Source organism: Lathyrus oleraceus, chromosome 4, assembly GCF_024323335.1.
Source record: "Lathyrus oleraceus cultivar Zhongwan6 chromosome 4, CAAS_Psat_ZW6_1.0, whole genome shotgun sequence".
In the NCBI taxonomy this organism is placed as follows: Eukaryota; Viridiplantae; Streptophyta; class Magnoliopsida; order Fabales; family Fabaceae; genus Lathyrus; species Lathyrus oleraceus.
Genome location: NC_066582.1, coordinates 29153989 through 29176832, shown reverse-complemented (window position 1 = coordinate 29176832; position 22844 = coordinate 29153989). Strand labels below are relative to the sequence as shown.

General features: G+C 43.5%; 1 protein-coding gene across 1 annotated transcript; it reads right to left on the bottom strand.

Moving 5' to 3' along the window:
- Positions 1–4236: 4236 nt before the first annotated feature.
- LOC127138571 (mitochondrial outer membrane import complex protein METAXIN) lies at positions 4237–8225 on the bottom strand. Its single transcript, XM_051065042.1, has 6 exons — positions 7972–8225; positions 7490–7830; positions 5180–5256; positions 4992–5052; positions 4752–4896; positions 4237–4670 (listed from the first exon to the last, which is right to left on the bottom strand). Exons 1-6 carry the CDS (start codon positions 8114–8116, stop codon positions 4495–4497), a joined length of 945 nt encoding a protein of 314 aa, XP_050920999.1. The 5' UTR covers positions 8117–8225; the 3' UTR covers positions 4237–4494.
- Positions 8226–22844: the final 14619 nt, after the last annotated feature.

Sequence of the window (22844 nt, the reverse complement as noted above, 5' to 3'; positions counted from 1 at the left end):
AATATATGAAGAATGCAGACAAAAGCAGTGTCAAATGTTAAGACATAGCTTGCAACGTGTCTGACAGCATTTATGGAATAGCATTGGAATTGTTGTTTCTGAAAAGAAACAGTCAAGAGCTATAAAAGGTATTCAAAGATAGTCTGGGATATTGGTGGTGATTCTCTGACTTATTCTTAGCAAATATTTATGGATCTTGACCAAGTATTTGCTCCTACCGTTAATTCCTAAGCAAATATTTATGGATCTTGACCAAGTATTTACTGCTACCGTTAATTCCTAAGCATGGTCTGGCCTATTTAAAGGATGTATCAACACTCCTCTTCTCACAAGAGCGACATTTCATTCCCTCTAAAACATGGGGTTTGTTAAGATTTGGGCTTCCTGCGCCTGGATCTGGTTTTGTGAAGGTTTCATTTATAAATGTTTAGCTAAAAAGGGGGAGAGAAACATTGTCCTGAGGATGTACCAGAAGCAAGCAAAATATGGTAGCAAGGAGAAGTTGGGTTCAGGAACAAAAGTCACTAACTGGGTATATCACTTGTGTCTTGTGATCTGAGTTAAGAGGACAGTTGTGTCTTGTGATCTGAGTTACATTATCTATGTACTCAGCATTACATATTCTTCAGGAAGCTCCAGTGTTGAGGGGAAGGGTTGTGATGGAGCTGATCCTTGTACAGCTTCTTCCTCATGTACACCAGAAGTGGTGTTGGTAATGGGGCTGAAAATGACATAGAGGAAGTGCAGGCCCATATTGGGATATGGTGTCTAGTGTAATGTTTATTTGTTTTAGCTAAAATTTGCCAAAGGGGAAGATTGTTAGTACCTTAGGATTGGCATTAATTTTGTAAAGCAAATAATGTAATCACCTCTGTTGTTTTAATATGTTGGGTTGAAGAAGTTCAACATCTGGACCAACATGTCATGTACGATGTCACGACATCGTGACTGTGACATTGCGCATGTGTATAAAACTGAATGAGTTAATTCTGGCATGTGTTAACTAATTAATATTCTGGGATTAGTGAGGATATTTGGTGAATATCCTAACTTCTATGTGGAGATCTTGAAGACTCAATCAGAATATTTTGTGAATATACAGTTTCCAAATATGGAGATCTTTTAGGAAATAAAAGATTGAAGACCTTGATTGTAGCAGAAGAATTCTGCTGGCTTTGTAACAGCAAAGGAGAAGTTTGCTGCGATTTCTGAAGGCCCAAATCCAGTTGGGTGGTTAGGTTATAAATAGCAGATTGTAACCTAGGTTTTGTAAGCCTCAAAGAATGTAAAATTAGGGGTGTGTGTGAGGTAAACCTCCCAACCTGTGGGAAGGTTACCATGTGTTTCTCAGTGCTCAAAAGCATGAGATTATTTGTAACTCAAAGCCTGTAGGCAAGAGTTGTTATGATCTTGAACGAAGCTGTGAAGCAAGTTCAAGGTGTTTAGCATTACATTGTAATTGTAGTGACAGGAATGGAAACTGGAGGTTTCTATCTAGGAGTTCCTAGGTATAGATTGCATTGGGTAGGGATTAAGTGAAGAGTTGTAAACGGGGGAGTTTAACTCTGAATTAATACTACTGATAGTGGATCTTCTTCCTGGCTTGGTATGCCCCCAGAGTAGGTAATGTTGTACCGAACTGGGTTAACAATTACTTGTATTTTTACCTTCTGTACGTTATAATTCTGTCTGTTATAACTCAGCATGTATTTCAGTCTGTTTATCAAGGGAACAACAGACATGGCACATAGCCTACTGTCTGAATGCCAAACTGAATGTTATGACATTCATCATTGACAGCTGATACTGAAGTATAGACTGGTTGGTCGTCCACAGTACAGCCAACTGTAATGCTGGAACAGGTGATGTTCAAATCAATGTTGAGACATCATGCTGATAACTGTGTAGGCTCAATAGAAGTAAGTGTTATGGTTGATCTCTGCTGTGTATTTGTACCATATGGACAGAACTGGGTGTTCTTCCTGTCTATGGTGATTTAGTAGCAGATGTCGTGACATCTGTAGATGTGTGATTATTAGTACTGGGTCTTAATTTGTCTAACTGTCTTGCTGGATTAAGTAACAATGTTGGATCAGATGTCATGACTTCGAGTAGAACATCTGAACTCTGACTATACCAGAATTTCAACTCTAGATTGAGTAAAGACATATTTGGATCGGGTTTGCATCTGATGATTGTTGATAGGAACTTGAAGTACATGCACTGCTTTGGGAGGAATAAAAGGGGATGCAGTGGAAGTGTCAGAGGCAACGAATGAGCTAGACTGGGACGTAGATAAGAATGAGTTTTTTGAATTAACAATTGAAGGCTCGCTAATTGAGGCCTGAGCAGACTGACTTGTGTTCGAATTATTGGGAGATTGTGAGGGACTAATAGAGTGTGAAGTACGTAAGCTAGAGCCAGAAGAACTAGGAGAATTCTGAGCAGATTGGCCTTGTGGCTGAAGAGATGAATTGGAAAACATGGGAGGAGGAGTTATAGGAGCAGTAGAGGAGGAAATGCCTGAACCAGATTGAGTTGATAGAGGATTAGAAGTAGTGGATGGGGATAAAGTAGGTACCATGGATAGAGATAGATTTGAGACACTTGGGGAAGGAGGAACAGGATTACCAACTTTGAGAAACAAGTCGGGATATGGGAACCTAAGTTCATTGAAAATGACATATTTAGAGATGTATAGCCTACCATTAGAGGCTAGACATCTATAGCCTTTGTGGGATGTAGAGTAACCCATAAACACACATTCTTGAGATCTAAAATCTAGTTTATGACTATTATAGGGCCTTAGGAGAGGAAAACAAGCACAACCAAAGACCCTTAGGAAGTTGTAATCAGATTGTGTGTGAAACAGGATGAAGTAGGGAATTTGAAACTGAATGGAGGAAGAGGGAAGCCTATTGATGAGGTAGACATAAGTGGAGAATTCATAGTCCCAATAGATGAGAGAAAGAGAGGTTTGACTAAGTAGAATATGTCCCATGTCAACTATATGCCTATGTTTTCGCTCCACCACACCATTTTGATGATGTGTGTGGGGGAAAATCACTCTATGTAGGATGCCATGATCTTTAAGGAACTTAGAGAAAGGTTGAAACTCACCACCCCAATCAGGTTGAATGGCCTTGATAGGACAACCAAGTTGGAGTTCAACTAAGCTCTTGAATTGTTGAAATGTAGATAGAGCTTCATCCTTGGTTTTAAGTAAATAAAGCCAAGTAAACTTGGAATAGGTGTCCACAAAAGACATAATATTTGAATCCTAAAGTGGAAGTATAAGGGGAAGGACCCCATAAATCACTAAACACAAGTTCAAGTGGTGTAGTGTATGTGGTGTGTGAATCAGAAGAGTGTAATCTATGGGTTTTACCCATACAACAAGCTGTGCAGAAAGTATCAAAATCTTTATTTGAGAAAGAAATATTACAGGCTTGCATAACAAGTTTCAAGGCATGGGAATTAGGATGACATAACCTTAAATGTCACTTACTAGGTGTACTAGAATTGAAATAAAGAGCATTAATACTAGAATCAATTTGCTTATTCAGTATTGGGCTAGGAGATATAAGGGAAGATAGATTGATAGAGGCAAACTCATATAAGTCATCCTTGTCAACAATGCTTTCAAGTAAGATAGCCTTAGAAACCAGTGATTGCACAAGACACTTGTCAGCAGAAAATAGGGATTGGACATTGTTTTCTCGACAAAATTGGCTGACACTAATTAAATTCTTTGTGATAGTGGGAATAAGAAAGAGATTGTGAAGTGTGAGTGGTGTGTGAGGTTGAATTGGTGAAGGAAAATCACTTGACAAGTGTGTGTGCGTGCGTGTGCGGGTGTGTGTGCGCGCGTGCGTGTGCATGTGTGTGTGTCCATGCGTGTGGATGGAAAAACGAATCTGACCCATTAGACATAACCATTTTGTCCTCACTTTAGTGCAAGATAGACAAAGAATTTAGATCTCACTCTTTAATATTTCCGCTCCGTCCCTCTCCATCTTTTTATGGATTTTTCCATTCATGAATATTAACATAATTTTATGCATTTTTAAATTTTTAAAATGTAGTGTCAGCGGACAAGCCCCGTCCCACACGACGTGCGGGACAGGCTAAGATTTTAGGCCCATAACCTACACTATGTCGTCCCGTCACGTCCTGTGTTTTTGCGAGTTTTTGCATAACAGGCCTAAATGGGGTGGGCATACTGTTTGCCACCCCTACGCACAAGATAGTATTACCCCTTATTGCTATTATATGTAAAAGACAATCAAAACTTCTTCACTAAACTTGTTTAAGCCACCAAACTCACTCAATACATGGTTCCTTTCTTACAGCTCAATCAATATAAACCAACGTACTATGTTTGACCATACTTTTGTATACAAAATATTGGACCATATGTAATGAATGCTAATTTTCTCATTCTCTAAATTGCAGTCAAAAGAAAATGTATGAGTCATTTGTGGATCTCTTTATTCACCCTTGATCATCAACATTTTCTACCTCCACTTCAGCAAAATCAAATGATATCATAAGTGTGAGAAAAACAGCAACTGCAACCAACTGTGCTGCAACAAAATATCTCCCCTTACTTTTAAACCTTTTCTCCTCGTCTGTTTTCTTCCTTTTCGGTTCGCTCTTAAATTTTTGTCCTTCACCAACAAAATACATATTTAAATTATAAATAAAAAATTGAAAAAGATTTATCATACGAAAACATGGACATATCTTACTCTGAGTTGAAGGAATTCTGAAACCCGACGATGATGCATCCGTATGAGTTTGTGGACCAGCTTCTATAATTTCAGTCTTACATTTTCGGACATATCTAACTAAAGTATCGTGTTCCAAAAATTTGTTCCGCAGTGTAGATGATTCCTAATGGTACATACATGAAGTATCAAGAGTTAGAATTTTATCTTTAAAACAAACATCAGAAACACCGCAGATTAATATTTGACAGCGACACTAACCGGTAAAGCTTGAAGAGCAACGAGTCCATGTGCGAGAAAAATAGCATCCAAGCTTGATGGCCTGCATATACAACAAATAAAAGAATGTGAATGCATCACCAAGATGTCAAAATCAATATATGCTCTAAAAAATGAAAATGACACCAAAGTATTGCCGCTGTAGCAAAATTCTTGTCCAGAAGATTCACCTGTTCCCAAATAGGTAGTTCTTTTCACCTAACAATTTTGATAGGGCGTCGTACGCAGAGTTTGCCCTCTCATAAATCTGTCCATCACTAAAAGCCATATATGAATACCATTTCAAATAGAAAATCACATCAAAGACACTCCGAGATTGGTCCATAATCAACGAGAAAATTACATCAATTATATATTAGTTAAATACTATTTACAAATCAGTTTGGCACATTTACAATTATCTTTGATGGGAAACTAAGCATTGAAGGTTTCTAAACTATTACCAACAAGGAGAAAATAATGAAACTAGTGCTATGAAGCTCAGATACTCCAAAATTGAGGAAGTACTAGTATCGGATACCATATTATTTTACATATCCTAGAAGCATCAAAATTATATTTTAAAAACTGTTTTATCAGATACAAATGACAAATATCACGGATACACACATGTATGCCAAAAACGATGAATGCTAGGTTGTTAATCTTGGATAGCAGCACGTAGCGCCAAACCCCCAAAATACTATAGCGGTACAACGGATAGCTGGATGACTGCTCTAGTGAAGACAAAAAAAATGTACTTACTACTTAGTAAACATAAATTCCAACAACGTACATAAATACTTAAAAATAGAAGAACACTCAGATTTAAAGGAACAACTAATAATTATATCCATCAAAATGAGTTCCCGTCAAAATCAAATTATGATAGTATTCAAAACAAATAAACCATGTTCTAAAAGTAAACAAAAATGAAATTTCTAAATCACATATGTTTCTGCCTCGTCTTCACTTCTATGTTCCACCACATTAGTATTATCTTGTTCATCACTTGATTCAAGATCTTGCTCTTCCATCTCAAACTCCTCATCTTAATTAGGCACGGCTGTAGCAAGTCTAGATTTGTGTTTAGTAACACTTGTTAGTTCATTATCTCCGGTTGTATTACCAACAACTTCCCAAGTCGAGCCTTCTTCTTCCAAAACTAAATCTTCTTTCAATGTTCCATTTTCATCGTAAGAGTAAAGAGTTCAATACTAACCTTTGAAGAGAAACAGAAAGGAGATGAGGTGAATGGAGAAGAAGAGGAGAACATCGAACAAGCAAGAGGAGAAAGGCGAGAACGCAGCAGAGAATGGCAAAGGTAGAGGAGTACAGCGAAGGCAGATGAGAACAACAAATCAAAATGGAAAAAATGGTGAAATGAAAGAAACATAACACGTGGAGTTATATACTAGGCCACTAAAAGGGCGGGAAAGAACAATATACTCTTAAAGAAGATTAAAATTAAGCTTTAAAAATATTAGGGTTTACGTTTTCCCCCAAATTGAGAATAGCGGTCAAGAAAACGCCATTGCGCTGCTATTGCACTGCTACCACACAGCTATTTGCAACCGCTATGACCGCTACCTTCGATAGCGCTTCGCAGGCCAATAGCTTAGAAGTGAGGGGCCGCACCACTATAGCGCGTTATTGACAACCTAGAATTAAGGATATAAAAATGTTGAGACAAGGTCGTACATGTCCACGATCTACTTGTAGAATGATGATAATGTTGGACTTCTTGAATTGACACATTTGTCTTCTGATGAAAAGAGACCGAATCATAATAACATGAAACAATAGTTTATTAAAAATGCTTTAGAATTATTGGCTATTGTTGCATAGAGCCAAGCCTTGTTTGAGTTCTTTTATATATTAGATGAAAACTCTACAATTTTTGTTTCAGTCTACAACAACAACAACCAAGTCATATCTCACTAAATGGGAGCGACTTCATGGATCAACTTCCGCCATAATATTCTATTCAGGACCATGTTTCTATCCGAATAGTTAATCTCGGGATCTTTTTTAATAACTTCTTTTGCAGTTTTTCTAGGTCTTCCTCTACCTCTAGTTGTTAGACTTCTCTCCATCTTGTCTACTCTCCTTACCACAAAGTCTCCCGGCCTTCTCTCTACATGCCCAAACTACCTAAGCCTATTTTCCACAATCTTTTCTACTATAGGTCTCACCCCAACACTCTCTCTAATATTGTCATTTCTAATATTATCATGTTTAGTCTTATCACACATCCAACGCAACATCCTCATATTTGTTATACTTACTTTATTCTCATGTTGATTCTTAACCGCCCAATATTATGGTTATATATTAGTGAAGAACAATCAACCTCTTTTTCTTTACAAGTATATAACTTTCTTAATCAAAACTTGTTAACTTACCTAAAAAGCATCCTATCAAGAATCTAAAATTTCACATTTCACATATCCATTTCATAAAACTAATATAATTGTGGTAGTAATGAGAAACAAACTGACCTCTTCTTTCTTAGCTACAGCATTGTCATCAGTTATCCCATGTTTGAGTTTCACCAAACGAGTTTTCTTGGAAGAAAGAACCTTCCCAATGGGCCAAGGAAGATCAGAATAATAGATACTATAAGCAGAGGAACCTTTAGATCCCACCCAGAGTTCATAAACAAGTGCATCATGAAGCCAAGTTGTGATAACCGCTTTAATTGTAATCCATTCAGGGAGAGAAGAAACCTCACTATCCAAATCAACTACACCAGCATTTTTCCTCAAACACTGAATGATTCCTTCATTCTCATTATCATACAACACATAGTCATCACCAATCTCAAAATAAGGAATTTTATCTAAACAAAACATCACAGAACATAGAAAACAAAACCAAGATCAGTATCAAAAATAAATCTAGACCCATAAATGAAGAATAGAAAAAAATATTATCTTTGAATCACAGAAAAGGGGAAAAAGGGAAATGGGGTGTTAGTTACCGGAATGTGGATGGTTTACATGGAAGTTCAATTGGAATGGGATTTTGGCGAAATTGAGATAAATATATGCAGAGAGGCATTGAGGGCAACCAGTTGGAAGATCAAAACAGGGTTTTCGAACTACTAGAGTGGGAATTTCCGCCATGCATGCATCAACGAAGATTATTGTTGTGATTAAAATTTTCTCGTAAAATTAGGGTTCGTGCTATTGTTGTCTGGGTTTTTGCAATGCGATTTTTGCGTTTATTTGAATGGGCCTATTCCATTTAAGCCCAAATGAATTATCAAGTGAAAATTCTCTCCCCACTAGAATTGCGTTAATGATATAAATCATATGTATCGAATTTTGAGAAAAGATTAATTAGTATGTTATGTCGATTCATCATATTTGTGTTATTTTATAAGTGGTTAAAATAAAAATTAAATTTATTTTGATATTTATCGTTTATGATTAACTAACCGGATTTTTCAATACTATCAATGAATTTTAATTATATTCTTTGAAAATTCATGAATATTTTTTTGGATTTTTTGAAAAAAACTGGTTTAACCTAACTATTTTGAATAATTTATTTTGAATTTTAGAGAAATTCATAAATATTTATCAATTTTTTTGAAAAAACCTGATTTAAACCAATTGTTTTGAAAATTTTATTTTGAAGTTTTAAGAAGTTTTGTTAAAATAAATACCAGATATTTAAAAAAAAACAATTCGCTAAAAAATGGGATATATATTTAAAATGTGCATTCATTATTTTTGAACTTTCTTTTTTACTCTTCTTAACTCTCTTTTTTTGCTTAAACTTCATTGGTGATGAACACATGGAAGTTGTATATGGATATGTTAGTTCCCATACTTTTTTCTTCATTGTCCAATGGCTAACGATATTCAAGATACTATAATACCTCTTCAACTTTTCACATTTTACTTCTAAGTCCAATTGTGTCTCACTCTCTTCTTCATTGCCTTGATGTTATTCAATGTGTAATTTCTTCCAAAACAAATGAATGACTCTAATGGAATTTGGTAGCCTTGTATTCGAAAATCTGCAAGTTCACAACACAAGGTAACTCATGTGTTGTCCTAATGAAACAATCACATGCAACTTTGTCAGAACCAACGAATTTTACCTTTTCCAACTTATTTGCAATGTGTCATATACACTTTCTTGATATAAAGTCATGCAATCTCGAGTAAAATGGTGTGTTACATTGATTCTTGATGTTGGCAACACTTTTTTGAAATGATACTTGAATTGCATCTAGTTATAGCTCCAACATGGTGTTCAGGACATCTCAACTTTTGCACAAATCTCCATGACTAGTATTCAACATGTTTTTGAGTCTTCGATGAGCAGACTCATCCCTATAAAACAATAATAGATAAAGGTGTAATAAATAAACTGATAAACATTTATGTAATAAAATCAAATTTACATGAATTACATGTTTGTTGTAGTGTTCCCTAAATGCGTGACTCAATTAGTCCATATAACAACAAACTTTTCTTTATGAGGTGTCAACCATGTTTGGTGCACACACTCAACAAACAAAAGGATATCAACATATACTACCTGAAAATGTTGTAAGTGTTGCTCAAACTCAAACTCGTTATTTAAATATATGATTTTGTTTCTTAGATGCATAACATGCCCTTGCCTATAGATTCGACATACTCTTTCCACTTCATACTAGTATTTTTGAAAATATAGAACACACACAACAAATGAATTGAGGGTGGGAACATAACTTTCATGGTGATCTTACCTGATCAGGAGGGCCTTCCAAGGTCTTGGTGAATGGGCCAGAGAATGAAATGAGAGGGGGGTGTACCTGCAAGGTGCTCCAATGCTTAAGTCATAAAAGGTACAGAATGAGGTTATCAGAGTGTGAGTTAGAATACCTGCCCCTTTGCCATGAAAGGGGTATTTATATTGAGCCCCCAGCGCTGGGCCAAGGCTCCTAATGGGCTGGATTAGCTAGGCCCAAGGAGGAGCTGCCAGGGGACGCGTAAGAAGCGTTAAGACCTAGACCAAGGTCTGCCCCCTGGTCCAACTGCCCCTATCCCTAAGGAGACAATATAGGGGAGTTGGGTGACGTGGTGAGTGAGATGCCGTTATGGCTCTGCCCGACACAACTTAGGTGTCCGCGACGTGGGTTGACGATGAGTGGATGGAGATCATATGAGGAGGACCCGCTCGTTGTCCGACACGTATTTAAGGGGCCGGGGAGACGTTCTTCGGGCGGACGGTCGTTCACCTGACGTGTCCTCGTGGTCGTTTGGACACGGTCGTTTGGACGTGGGCTTGGCGAGCATTGGGCCGTGCCGTGCCTAGTGTCATGGCCCAGTCCAGAACAGGAGCCCCCCAAGTCGAGTCTCTGAGCCAGAGAGATGACTTATGTTTCAACTAAGGGTTCCCCGAGACGATGGGGAAGCTTGATCGTTAGACAGGTGAGGTTGTAACAGACCTATTCATGACTGACATTTTCTCCGGGAATGTCGGGGATGGAGGTGATCGGTTGGTCTGCACCTTCCTTGTAGTAAACGTGGGTATGACGCGGGGAGGTGGCGTCTCGGTGAGTCGAGGAGACGGATAGGTGCCCGGGTCGTTTCAGTTTCTTATCTTTGATAGACGTGTCTCAGAGTTAGTGGCGTCGCTTCGTTTCGTGCGCAAAGACGGCGTAGGCAGGCTAGGCAATGATGACCTAGCGTGTTGGTCTACGTGCCAAGCCCTATAAAAAGGGGTTGAGTAACTTCATTTCCACTTTTTTTCGCTCACACGTTCACCGGAGTTCTCCACATTCTCTCTCGTTTGCTCGCTCAACCGTCTGGACCGCCGTCTCCGCCCGTCCTCCTATCTGAACCACCGTCTTCTGCTCGGGCACCACCGTACCCCTTTCAACTCAACTATGTCAGGTATGATTTTCCACTGTGACCCACTGTTTTTCCTTGTTGTTTTCTGTCAAACGCATGCTATTTTTTGTAGAAATGTGGTTAGGTTTAACTTAGGAACAGTGTAGTGGACTGTAGGTGTATATTAGATGGTAGAAAATAGGGTTGGGATCATACTGTACCGGGCATAAACTTCATATGCCGGGCAATACTCGCATAGGCTGTATGAAGTTTATGCCCGGTCTCCATAGAATGCGCGCGCCACCGAGTTGAGCACGGTTAGTGTCCGTCGCCGCTACGCCCTTTCACTTGACCTGCGGTGGAAGGGTGGATTTGATATGACGTCGAATTCACTCTTTCTGTCTGCGTTTCAGGTGCTACCGGGCGCTTACGACCGAGGAAGGAAGATTCTGGGTCCTCCACCGAAGACGCGACAATCGCTCGTCTCCCTGTCGGGGATGGGAGTGTCCGAGATGGTACCGAACACGCCTCCTCTTCCGGGCAGGTCGACTTCTCATGGGTTGCGGACGAGCCCTTGGAGGAGGAATCAGGCTTCTGTGACGAGGCCATCATTGCTTACGCTATGGTCGAGACCATAAGCCGGGAGGATCCACCAAACTGGTATTGCTGCGCCCCCAAGGAAGAAGACCGCATTTGCCATCATTTCCCGGGGAAGCAGTTCACCATGTATGAATTTGCTTTCCGTGAGGCGGGGATTAGACTGCCCTTCAACTCCTTCCAGATGTCGGTCTTCAAGTGGCTCCGGCTGGCGCCGTCCCAACTACATCCTAATGCTCTCGCATTTATGCGGGCATTCGAGTTAGTTTGCCAGTTCCTCGGCATTGGTTGCACCCGGGCTCTCTTCTTCCACGTTTTCCATCTCCAGAGGTCCGGTTCCCGTGGTCGCCACAGTTGGGTTTCTTTCAAGCAGCCCGTGCGTCTGTTCAAGACGTACGAGGATTCTGTTCGCCATTTCAAAAACCGGTGGTACGTGGTGATGCCGATTACCCAGGCTGCCCTTCACTCTCTATACTACTATCAACGGAAACCCAACGGGGAGGAGACGCTGATGTCGAAGATACCGCTGAGGTGGCAGCGTGATCATTTCGATCTCTCCACGGCGCATTACCGGGTCAAGTATGCGATGCTCGGCGAGGAGGATAGGCTCGCGTACAAGAAGCTGGTCGATTACGTGCAGAGCTTCAGCTTGGGGTTCTGGGCGAATCGACAGGGCGTGCCCTACCTGGATGAGGCCGGGGAGCTAATCACCGAGACGCGTTATATCAATACGAAGGCTCTGCTCGAGTGTGATACCGAGGAGGAAGCTCTGGCGTTATTGAGTAGGCAGACTTTGTTTAGCTTTTTATTTCTGTTTATGACTTCGGTCGCTAATGTTTGTGTGTAATTTATTTGCAGGTGCCATGCCCAATGCTCGTGATCGGGTGCTGAAGCTAGCGAATCAGGTCGGCGCTCCTGACCGGGTGCCCAAGAAGAAGAAGAAAACTGTGGCCCGTGTCTCGGAGACTGCTGGCGATGCCGGGGCCGGTCCCTCGCAGGCGGCGAGCGTGATTCCTTCCTCTCCTCCTCGATCTAACCCGATCAACATTCCTGATAGCAGTCCGTCGCCAGCGGCTTCTCCCCTCCATAAACGGAAGCGTCCGGCTGGGCCTCTCACCAGGTCGTCTCCAGGAAGTCCGAATGGACCGGGCAGCTATCTTCTACCTCCCTGCTATGTGGAACGGTCGTTCTTCAAGGCCGAGGAGTCGATTGTTGTGCCTGCGCCTGAGGCCAAGGCTATTCTGGACCAGGACGCGGCTGCCCGGAGAAAAGATCTGGTCAGGGATATTGCTGCTGTCATCCGGGTGATGGAGACGGCCATGGTTATGACCGACACTTCGGTCTCCACCGCCTCGCTGGAGGATGCCCTTTCGCAGGTTCGGACGGAGAAGGAAAGACTATCTAAAGATCTGTCGGACTACAAAGAAGAGCATCAGCTGCAGGAAGGGCTGAGCTAGAAGCTGGAGGAGGTGGAAAAGGAGAGGGACCAGTTGAAGGCTGCTAAGGCGAGCTTGGAAGAGCAGGTGGTCGACCATCAGAAGCTGACCGAGGACAACGCTGGCCTACGGGCTCAGGTTGAGTCTCTCGAGGGAAAGGTCCGTCCTCTGGCAGATGAGACCGAGGAGGAACGCGCCCTTGGTTCGCGCGGTGAGCTGCTAGGGCATATTCGGACTCTCAACCAAGATCTCGTGGCCTGCTTCAAAGAGGGTTTCGACAATGCTGTCGAGCAGCTCGGGCTTCTGAACCCTGAGTTGGTGACAGCAGGGTCGGCCTATAACTGCTGCGTCCGGGATGGTGAGATTATCTGCCCGTTTGAAGTGGAGGAGGAGCTGGGGGGAGAAGAAGAAGAAGAGGATGAAGAGGTGCTCCGAGCGGAGTCTTAGTTTATTTGTTTTTCTTTGATTTTAGTTATCATGGCCTGCGTGCCTTATGTATTTTGGCCTTCGGGCGTTGTAATATGGCCTTCGGGCGTACTTGGCTTCGGCCGCTCTTATCGTTTCTAATGTATGAATATTTTCGTTATCATTCATTGTGCTCGTTTGTGTTTGATACTTGTTTGTATGAATTCGTACTCTGCTCGACTTTGTTAATCTCCTCGGTTTAGGGAACCGACGAAGTGTCGGGCTTTGTGCCCGTGGGTATCGAAGCCCGGGTCCGTTGTTCGAACCCTGGTCCCGAGGCTTGGGCCCTCCCATCGCGAGCTGGGTGCCCTGCCAGTCCTGGTACTTCGACGTTGAGTCTTGGTCAAGATCCCAACCGTCGGGGAGGGTTGTGTTTGTTATGTGACCCCGGATCGTTCCCGGGTCTCGTGGTTCCTCCCTGGGGTTTTGGGGACGAAGAGCGTGGTCGTACCTGCCACGTCTCCCCGTGGTGTATTTAGCTGTAATATTGTCTAAGTTTTTCTGCGTTCCATGGTCGAGCGAGTTGTTCTCCTTGTAGGTTTTCTAGGTAATAGGCCCCGTTGCTCGTTTTGTCGCGGACGCGGTAAGGGCCTTCCCAGTTGGCCGCCAGTTTGCCCTCTCTCGGGTTTTTCTGGTTTCTTCTGAGGACCAGGGTGCCGACCCGGAACTCTCTTTTTATGACTTTCGCGTCATGGCGTAGTGCTATTTTTTGTTTGAGGGTTGTTTCCCTGAGAGCTGCTTCGGAACGTATCTCCTCGACTAGGTCGAGCTCGGCTCTAAGGGTTTCATCGTTCATTTCCTCGTCTAGGGGCTCCTCTGTCCTCCTCGTTGGCGTCCGTATCTCCACCGGGATGACTGCCTCGGTGCCGTAAGTTAGTCGGAACGGGGTTTCCCCGGTGGTAGAATATGGTGTCGTGCGGTAGGCCCATAGGACGCTATGTAGCTCCTCGACCCATGCCCTCTTTGCCTCACCGAGTCTGCGTTTGAGGCCACGTAAGATTACCCTGTTGGCCGCCTCTGCTTGCCCGTTCGTCTGCGGATGCTCGACAGACGTGAAATGCTGTGTGGTGCCCAGGCTGGCGGCGAAGTCCTGGAATCCTCCGTCCGTGAATTGTGTCCCGTTGTCTGTGACAAGTGCCTGGGGTATACCGAACCGAGCGAGGATATTGCGTTTGAAGAACCGGAGAATGTTCTGCGCGGTTATTTTAGCCAGTGCCTCCGCCTCGATCCATTTGGTGAAGTAATCCACCCCGACGATGAGGTATTTATTCTGATATGATCCGGTGACGAAGGGTCCGAGGATGTCCATGCCCCACCACGCGAAGGGCCATGGGGAAGACAGTGATTTGAGGTCGTTCGGGGGTGCGAGGTGCATGTCGGCATGTCGTTGGCATTTGTCACATCTTTTGACGTGCTCTTTCGAATCGTTTTGCATGGTCGGCCAGTAGTAGCCTGCTCGAAGGGCTTTTCGTGCGAGCGATCGTCCGCCGAGGTGTTGAGCGTTAATTCCCCGGTGTATCTCTCCAAGTATGTCGGGGACTTTCTCTTCCTCGACGCACTTGAGTAGTGGGATGGAGAATCCTCTCCGGTAGAGTTTGCCTTCGAGGAGTACGTACGAGCATGCGCGTCGTTTGACAGTGGTCGCCTCTTTCGGGTCAGCCGGGAGTTCGTCTCGTGTGAGGTAATTGTAGATGGGTGTCATCCAACAGTGGGCATCTCCAATAGCGTTGACCTCGAGTGGAGGCGGTAGTTTGTCGATGCTGGGCCGAGGGAGAATTTCTTGGATTACTGATTTATTCCCACCCTTTTTCCTCGTGCTGGCTAGTTTCGAGAGAACGTCTGCCCGTGTGTTGTGCTCGCGGGGTATGTGTTGAACTTCCCATTTTTCAAATCTATCAAGTTTTTCTTTGACGAGGGACAAGTACTCGAGGAGGTTGTCGTTCTTGGTTTGGTATTCTCCTCGCACTTGTGAGGCCACGAGCTGGGAGTCGGTGGATATTTTTACCTCTTTTGCTCCCAGGTCCTCGGCTAACCTCAGGCCTGCGAGGAAGGCTTCGTATTCGGCTTGGTTGTTTGATGTTGGGAACGCTAGCGCTAATGATACCTCTATCAGGATCCCTTCTTCATTTTCGAGGATGATCCCGGCCCCGCTGCCTGATGTGCTAGAGGCGCCATCGACGAAGATCGTCCATTTGTGGGCGCTTTCTGCTGGAGTCGGGCAGTGGGTCATCTCCGCGACGAAGTCGGCCAGTGCCTGAGCTTTCAAGGCTTTCCTACTTTCGTATTGTATGTCGAATTCGGAGAGTTCTAGTGACCACTTGAGCATCCTCCCGGCCATATCCGGGCGCCCGAGCAGCTGTTTGATTGGCTGGTCGGTCCTCACCTTTATCGTGTGTGCGAGGAAGTAATATCGTAGTCTCCTCGCTGTGTTGATGAGGGCCAGGGCGACCTTTTCGATTTGCTGATATCGGAGCTCGGGACCTTGGAGTGCTTTACTCGTAAAATAGATGGGCTTTTGTCCTTCGTCGGTTTCTCTTATTAGAACGGCGCTGACGGCCTCGGTTGCCACGGATAGGTATAAGTATAGGGTTTCCTTTTCTGATGGCCGTGATAAGACCGGGGGTTGGGACAGAACCTTCTTTAGATGGAGTAGCGCTTGCTCGCATTCATCGGTCCAGTCGAAGCTAGCCTCTTTGCGAAGGAGTCTGAAGAATGGCAACGCGTGCTGGGCGGACTTGGCGATGAAACGGGAGAGTGAGGCGAGCACTCCATTGAGTGACTGGATCGATTTTTTGGTTTTCGGGGTCGGAAACTCCGAGAATGCCCGGCATTTGTCGGGGTTGGCCTCGATCCCTCTTTCGGTGAGATAGAAACCGAGGAACTTGCCTGCCCGGACTCCGAACGTGCATTTTTCGGGGTTGAACCTCATTTTACACTGTCTCGCCTGCTCGAATACCTTCGCAAGGTGTCGAGCATGGGTTATCTCCTCGTGTGATTTGACGATCATGTCGTCCATGTACACTTCGAGCATGTCCCCTATTTCGTCCTTGAAGACTTTGTTCATCATGCGTTGGTATGTAGCGCCAGCGTTCTTGAGCCCGAACGGCATCACGTTGTAATAGTAATTGCCCGTTGGGGTCATGAACGCTGTGTGTTTCTTGTCTGCGGGCGACATAGGGATCTGGTTGTATCCACTATATGCGTCCATGAAGGACAAGAGTTTAAAACCTGCAGAGTTGTCAACGAGCAAGTCTATATTAGGGAGGGGGAAAGCATCTTTCGGGCAAGCCCTATTAAGATCAGTATAATCAACACACATACGCCATTTTCCATTATTTTTCTTAACGAGGACTACATTAGAGAGCCAGGTTGTGTACTGGGCTTCAGAAATAAAATTTGCCTCTAAGAGGTCTTTTACAGCTCGCTCGGCAGCCTCTGCCTTTTCGGGCGATTGCTTGCGTCTACGCTGTGCTATGGGCTTGGCTGCCCGGTCTAAAGCTAGCTTATGACACGCGATCTCGGGGTCCAGCCCGGGCATTTCTGCGGCATTCCACGCGAAGAGGTCGGAGTTCTCTTTGAGGCATGCTACTAGCTCTTCTCTTGTTTCCTCGGGTAGTCCCTTACCTATCTTCACCGTCCTTTCCGGATCGTCCCCAAGAGGAATGAGTTCGAACTCCCCGTCGGGGATTGGTCGGACCGGGTGTTCGAGAGAGCGTTCCTTGGGGAACCTCCCCTCTTCGGTCTCGTCCAGCCCGATGCGACAGTCGAGGTCGATGGCGTTGACTCCTCGGGCAGGATCCTCGGTCTTGAGTTTTTTGTTGTTGCAGTTGCTCTTCGTGTTGATTATGGCCTGTCCTTTTACTGCGGCGTCGTAGCATCGCCGGGCTGCTTCGATGTCACCATGGATGGTGACCACACGTCCCAATTTGGTGTAGTATTTCATCTTCAGGTGGACGGTGGATGGGACCGCGGTGAGTTCGGCCAGTGTCGGGCGTCCAAAGATGCAATTGTAGAGAGACGGACAGTCTACGACCAGGAATTGGATTTTGACTTCCCTGGCCGTTTCTTGTTCGCCGAAGGTGACGAGGAGCTCAACGTATCCCCACGGTCTGGTTGTTGCTCCGTTGAATCCTTGGAGATCTGATCCGACGTAGGGGGCTAAGTTGGTCTTGTCTAGCTTCAGAGTCTTGAAGAGGTGGACGTACATGATATCCACTGAGCTGCCTTGGTCGACCAGGATGCGTCGTACGTCGAATTGGGCCATCTTTGCCCTTATCAATAGTGGGATGCCCGAGTTCGGGGATCCGCCCGGGAGTTCCTCCAGGAAGAAGGATATTGGGTTGGATTTTCCCCGGTATTTTGTCAATGTCGCTTTCTGCTCGGGGGCAGTCAGTAGGAGTTCGTCGAACTTACGTTTGACGGAGAGGGCTGCGGATTCCCCGTTAGTTCCTCCTCCTGATATCACCAGTGTGGTAGGGAAGTTTTCCCAGGGGCTGAGTGCAGTGATCTTGCCCTCGGGCAATGGTTCGGGGAGGAAGAAATCTTCCGGTCGTGACACGCAGAGGGCCACTTGATAGGGAGAGTTGTCAGGGGGTGTGTCTTCCCGGGGTCTCTTCTTCTCTGGCTCGTCGTGTCTGGGAGCTTCGTTCTTCCTCGTATACTGCTTCAGGTGCCCCTCTTGGATTAAAATTTCTATCGCATCCTTCAGGTGGACGCAGTCTTCGGTCACGTGCCCGTGACTTCTGTGGAACCGGCAGTACTTTGATTTGTCGGTGTGGGGCTTTGGTGCAGACGGTTTTGGGAACCTGACCCTGCCCTGCTTAAATTCAGAGTTGATACATTCTGCGAGGATGCGCTCTCGAGGAGCTGTCAGTAAGGTGTACTCGCTATATCTGCCCGCGGGGCCTCTTCCTTCCCGGAGCTCGCGAGGTCTTTCTTCTCTTCGTTTGTCTCCGTTGCGACGGGAAATGCTCGTGTCCTCGCGTTTTGAGTGCTCGGTCTCCCCAGCGTTACGTCCGCTGCGGGCATTGTGTGCCACCTGCTTTTCCTCGTATCTGATGTAGGCCTGGGCTTTATGCAGGAGCTCGTTTAAGGTGCGGGGAGGCTCGATCCCTACGGCTCTGCTAAGTTCACTGCCGGGCAAGAGACCTCTCTCGAGGAGATACTTCTTCATGTGCTCGGTGGTATCTACCTCGACAGCCTCCTGGTTGAATCGCTCGATGTATGAGCGCAGTGTTTCATTCTTCTTCTGCACTATGGCTTCAAGGGTCGCCTCAGTCTTGGGGTGACGACGGGAAGCTGTAAAGTGCCTGGTGAACATGGACCTCATGACTCTCCATGACGTAATGGACTCAGGGGCCAAGCTTTTGTACCAAGCCATGGCCCCTTTCCTGAGGGTCGTCGAGAACAGTCGGCATTTGAGGTGCCCGGTTATATCATTGCGGTAGTCGAGCATCGCGTTGACGTTGTCGACGTGATCGTCGGGATCTGTAGTCCCGTCGTACACAGCTAGATTTGGTGGTTTCTCCATGCCTTTGGGGAGCGGGGCTTCCATTATTGCCCGAGATAGGGGGCAATGCAAATCTTCCTCGTCGCTCCTTAAGGGAGACAATTCGTTGTTGTCGGGGCTGTGTCCGCGCCTTGGTGATGTTCCCGCTCGACCACCGTCACGACGGGCGCGTGCCCTGCTGACGTGGGGTTCTGGAGAGCGACGTCCTCGCTTCTTCGTTGGCTCCGAACGTTGTTGTATCCTACTCACCGGCTGGGGCCGGGCCTCTTGTCGTTCGGCTTCGAGGGCCATGATTCGTTCGTGCTGCTGGTGGAGCATAGAACCGGCCTGATTGAGGGCATTCACCATGGCAATCATTACGGCGTCTCCTTCAACGGGAACGGGAATGGGATGAAATGTCTCTGCCCCTAAATTGTGGGCGTGAGAGGCATCCCCGTTGTTTTGGGGCTCTGGAGACGGGGTGGATGGATGACCGTCCCGAGCGTCCGTTTCATGGGATGGCGGGCCGTCGTCCATATTGTAGTTGACGAGGGGACGGCTGTGATCGCTATGTTGTTCTCCGGCCATGTTGGAAGGACAGAAACAAATGAGCTTTTGATCCTCGTTTGATGAAGATGGGGATAGCTAGTTCCCACAGACGGCGCCACTGATCTTACCTGATCAGGAGGGCCTTCCAAGGTCTTGGTGAATGGGCCAGAGAATGAAATGAGAGGGGGGTGTACCTGCAAGGTGCTCCAATGCTTAAGTCAGAAAAGGTACAGAATGAGGTTATCAGAGTGTGAGTTAGAATACCTGCCCCTTTGCCATGAAAGGGGTATTTATATTGAGCCCCCAGCGCTGGGCCAAGGCTCCTAATGGGCTGGATTAGCTAGGCCCAAGGAGGAGCTGCCAGGGGACGCGTAAGAAGCGTTAAGACCTAGACCAAGGTCTGCCCCCTGGTCCAACTGCCCCTATCCCTAAGGAGACAATATAGGGGAGTTGGGTGACGTGGTGAGTGAGATGCCGTTATGGCTCTGCCCGACACAACTTAGGTGTCCGCGACGTGGGTTGACGATGAGTGGATGGAGATCATATGAGGAGGACCCGCTCGTTGTCCGACACGTATTTAAGGGGCCGGGGAGACGTTCTTCGGGCGGACGGTCGTTCACCTGACGTGTCCTCGTGGTCGTTTGGACACGGTCGTTTGGACGTGGGCTTGGCGAGCATTGGGCCGTGCCGTGCCTAGTGTCATGGCCCAGTCCAGAACACATGGCATTCATCAGGGAGAGTTCTCGATCTGTCACCATGACCTTGAGAAGCAACTTCTCAGATGTGAACAACTCCTTCAACTTCTCTAGTGCTTATGTGAAATTTTCCTCCCTTTCACGTTAAATAGACAAATCCAATAGAAAATGTCAACTTCGTTACGTAACACCAACGATCTCAAGTAGTGGGAGTCGATACATGTTTGTTTTGTACATATAATCAAAAATCAACACAATATGAAACATGTCCAACAAATTTACAGAATCAGGTTGTGTCATAGCATATATCAGCAATAATAATAGTGAAGATAAAGGACCTAACATATTAGGACCCGCTAAATCCTTAGCTAGTTCATGATTGAGCAGCATCACATTTAATTGTTACCTTTCAACCACTACTGCTTTGTATAGATCTCAACATAAATAGAACGAACAGTAACAAAAATAACACCATATTATCTTCCAATAGACTATAATCATGATATCACGTCAAAATTACATGTCACAGGTTTGAACCCATGCCCATACTCAAAAGGTCCCTATATAGCTACCAATTGAGCTTGCTTAATAGGATTGTTACTAGATTTTTTTTAATATCTGGTATATCTTTTAACATAACTTCTTAAAAACTCGAAATAAATTATCCAAAATAATTGGTTTAAACTGGAATTTTCTTTTTAAACAATTGATAAATATTCATGAATTTCTTATAAATTTGAAATAAATTAGCCAAACCAGTTAGGTTAAATCGAATTTATCCCAAAGACGCGGTAAATATTCATGAATTTCTCAAAAATCTAGTGCATATCACAAAATTCGATAAAAATTTATAAATTATCAAAATTCAAAGATTTTGTTAAAAAGTGAATATAATTATCCAAATATCTAGAATATCACAAAAGTTCTTTAAAAATCTAAATTTTAAGTTTCTTAATTTAGAGATATTTTAGTAAAAGTGTAATGTCAATATTGTACTTTCAGAAGTTATAAAAAAAATTAACGATCCTTCTAGAATATAGTATGTATAAAGAATTTCTCCTTGTCCATTTTATTTATTTTTTTATTTTTGAAACATCTAAAAATATCAAATTTTGATTTTGCAATGTATTTGATATGTTTATTTTACAATATATTTTTTATTTATATAATTTTATAGCATTTTTAAATTTTTAAATTCTTATTTGTCGAGATAAACATAACATCTACAACATGATAGAATTGCACAACATGCCCATGTTCCTAGAGAGAAACCTCATTCTTTATTTACTCAATGTAATTTTCTCAAGCTTAGACTCCCGTGTTAGTAGGATTTCTTGGGTCATCAGACTTGTCAAAGTCACATTTTTATGTTAACCAAGTTGTCCTTCATATATGGAACGAAAAGGTAAATATTCAATTACATTTTGATGTATCAATTATATAATTAAACTTTGCATGTGTATTAAATATGGATACAACTTTATTTTTGTAATTTATGACGCACTCGAGTGTGTTAGTTATGATCAGAAGAAATCCACACTAGAGCAATCTGATGAGGCATATTTTTAATATATTATGACAGTAAAGATAATGCACAAAAATACTAATATAGATAACAAATTTCCAGTTTTTAGGGCAATGGTCTATTTCATATGTGTACCAATGTCTCATAGGACCGGGTCGCTAGACATGTTAATTTATTAGTTATCGCTAGACATGTTAATTTATTAGTTATCAAATAACCCCAGGGAAGTTGAAAAGGAGAACTTACAGACATCAGGATGTCATGCAAGACTTAAATGGATGGAGACATTATACACCCATCACTTGATATCTTCTCTAGCACATCACGATGATGAAGAGTGTTCTAAGCCGGTCAAACAATCCAACAAGATTGACCCAATCGGAGCCGACCTAACATTAATACCATGAATTTTTATGCACACCTAGATGAAACAACAACAGACGATAAGCATGACCTCCATACTTAGGAAAAGATGAAAATCTCTAGAAAAACTCCATATGGAGAATTCGAAGTCGTGCAACTCAACAAAAATCGCACCAAAACGGTGAAAACATGAGTCGGTCTACCAGTCCCAATAAAATGAAACTTCGTAAATGTGGCTTTATATGCTTAACAAGTATAATAGATTTTAATGATGACAAAATGAATCCTAGGAAAACAATCATGAGCATCATCGAGTAAGAAAAAGATTGAATAAATTTAAAAGTGAGAAGGTTTTGATATTTGGCATAAAAGAATCAAGTTCTGAGATCAACATCGAAAGAAACTGAAGATGTGAAAGCTTGTCTGATTTTGTGCTTAAGTGTCTTAGTTTTTCCGATCAATTATATGTCAAATAAGTAAGAACAGGTCTTTAATTACTAAGGTAATATACACACTCAATTAAAGTGATTTGCAAAACTTCATCTTTTGTCAAAACCTTCTTAAAATTGATTTTGGTCAATGTCTAATAGATTATAGATATTACTTAATTGTTTATACATCGAAACTTCAACTTATAGTTGATTATAGATCATATCTAATAAGTTATGGCGTGAAAATCACTCTATAATAAATTAAGAAAATTACTTAATTGATTAGGGAACTGTTTCAACACATATTTCCTTTTTTTATTAGGTCTAATTAATCATGAAGGTTGTTTCATGGATTAAAACAGTTGTCTAATCGATTAGAGAGCGGATCCGACCCAAAAACCTTTTCTTTTTTAGCCAAAATTTTCCTATATGAATAAATATTTTGCTCACATCTGAAGCACAAATTTTTT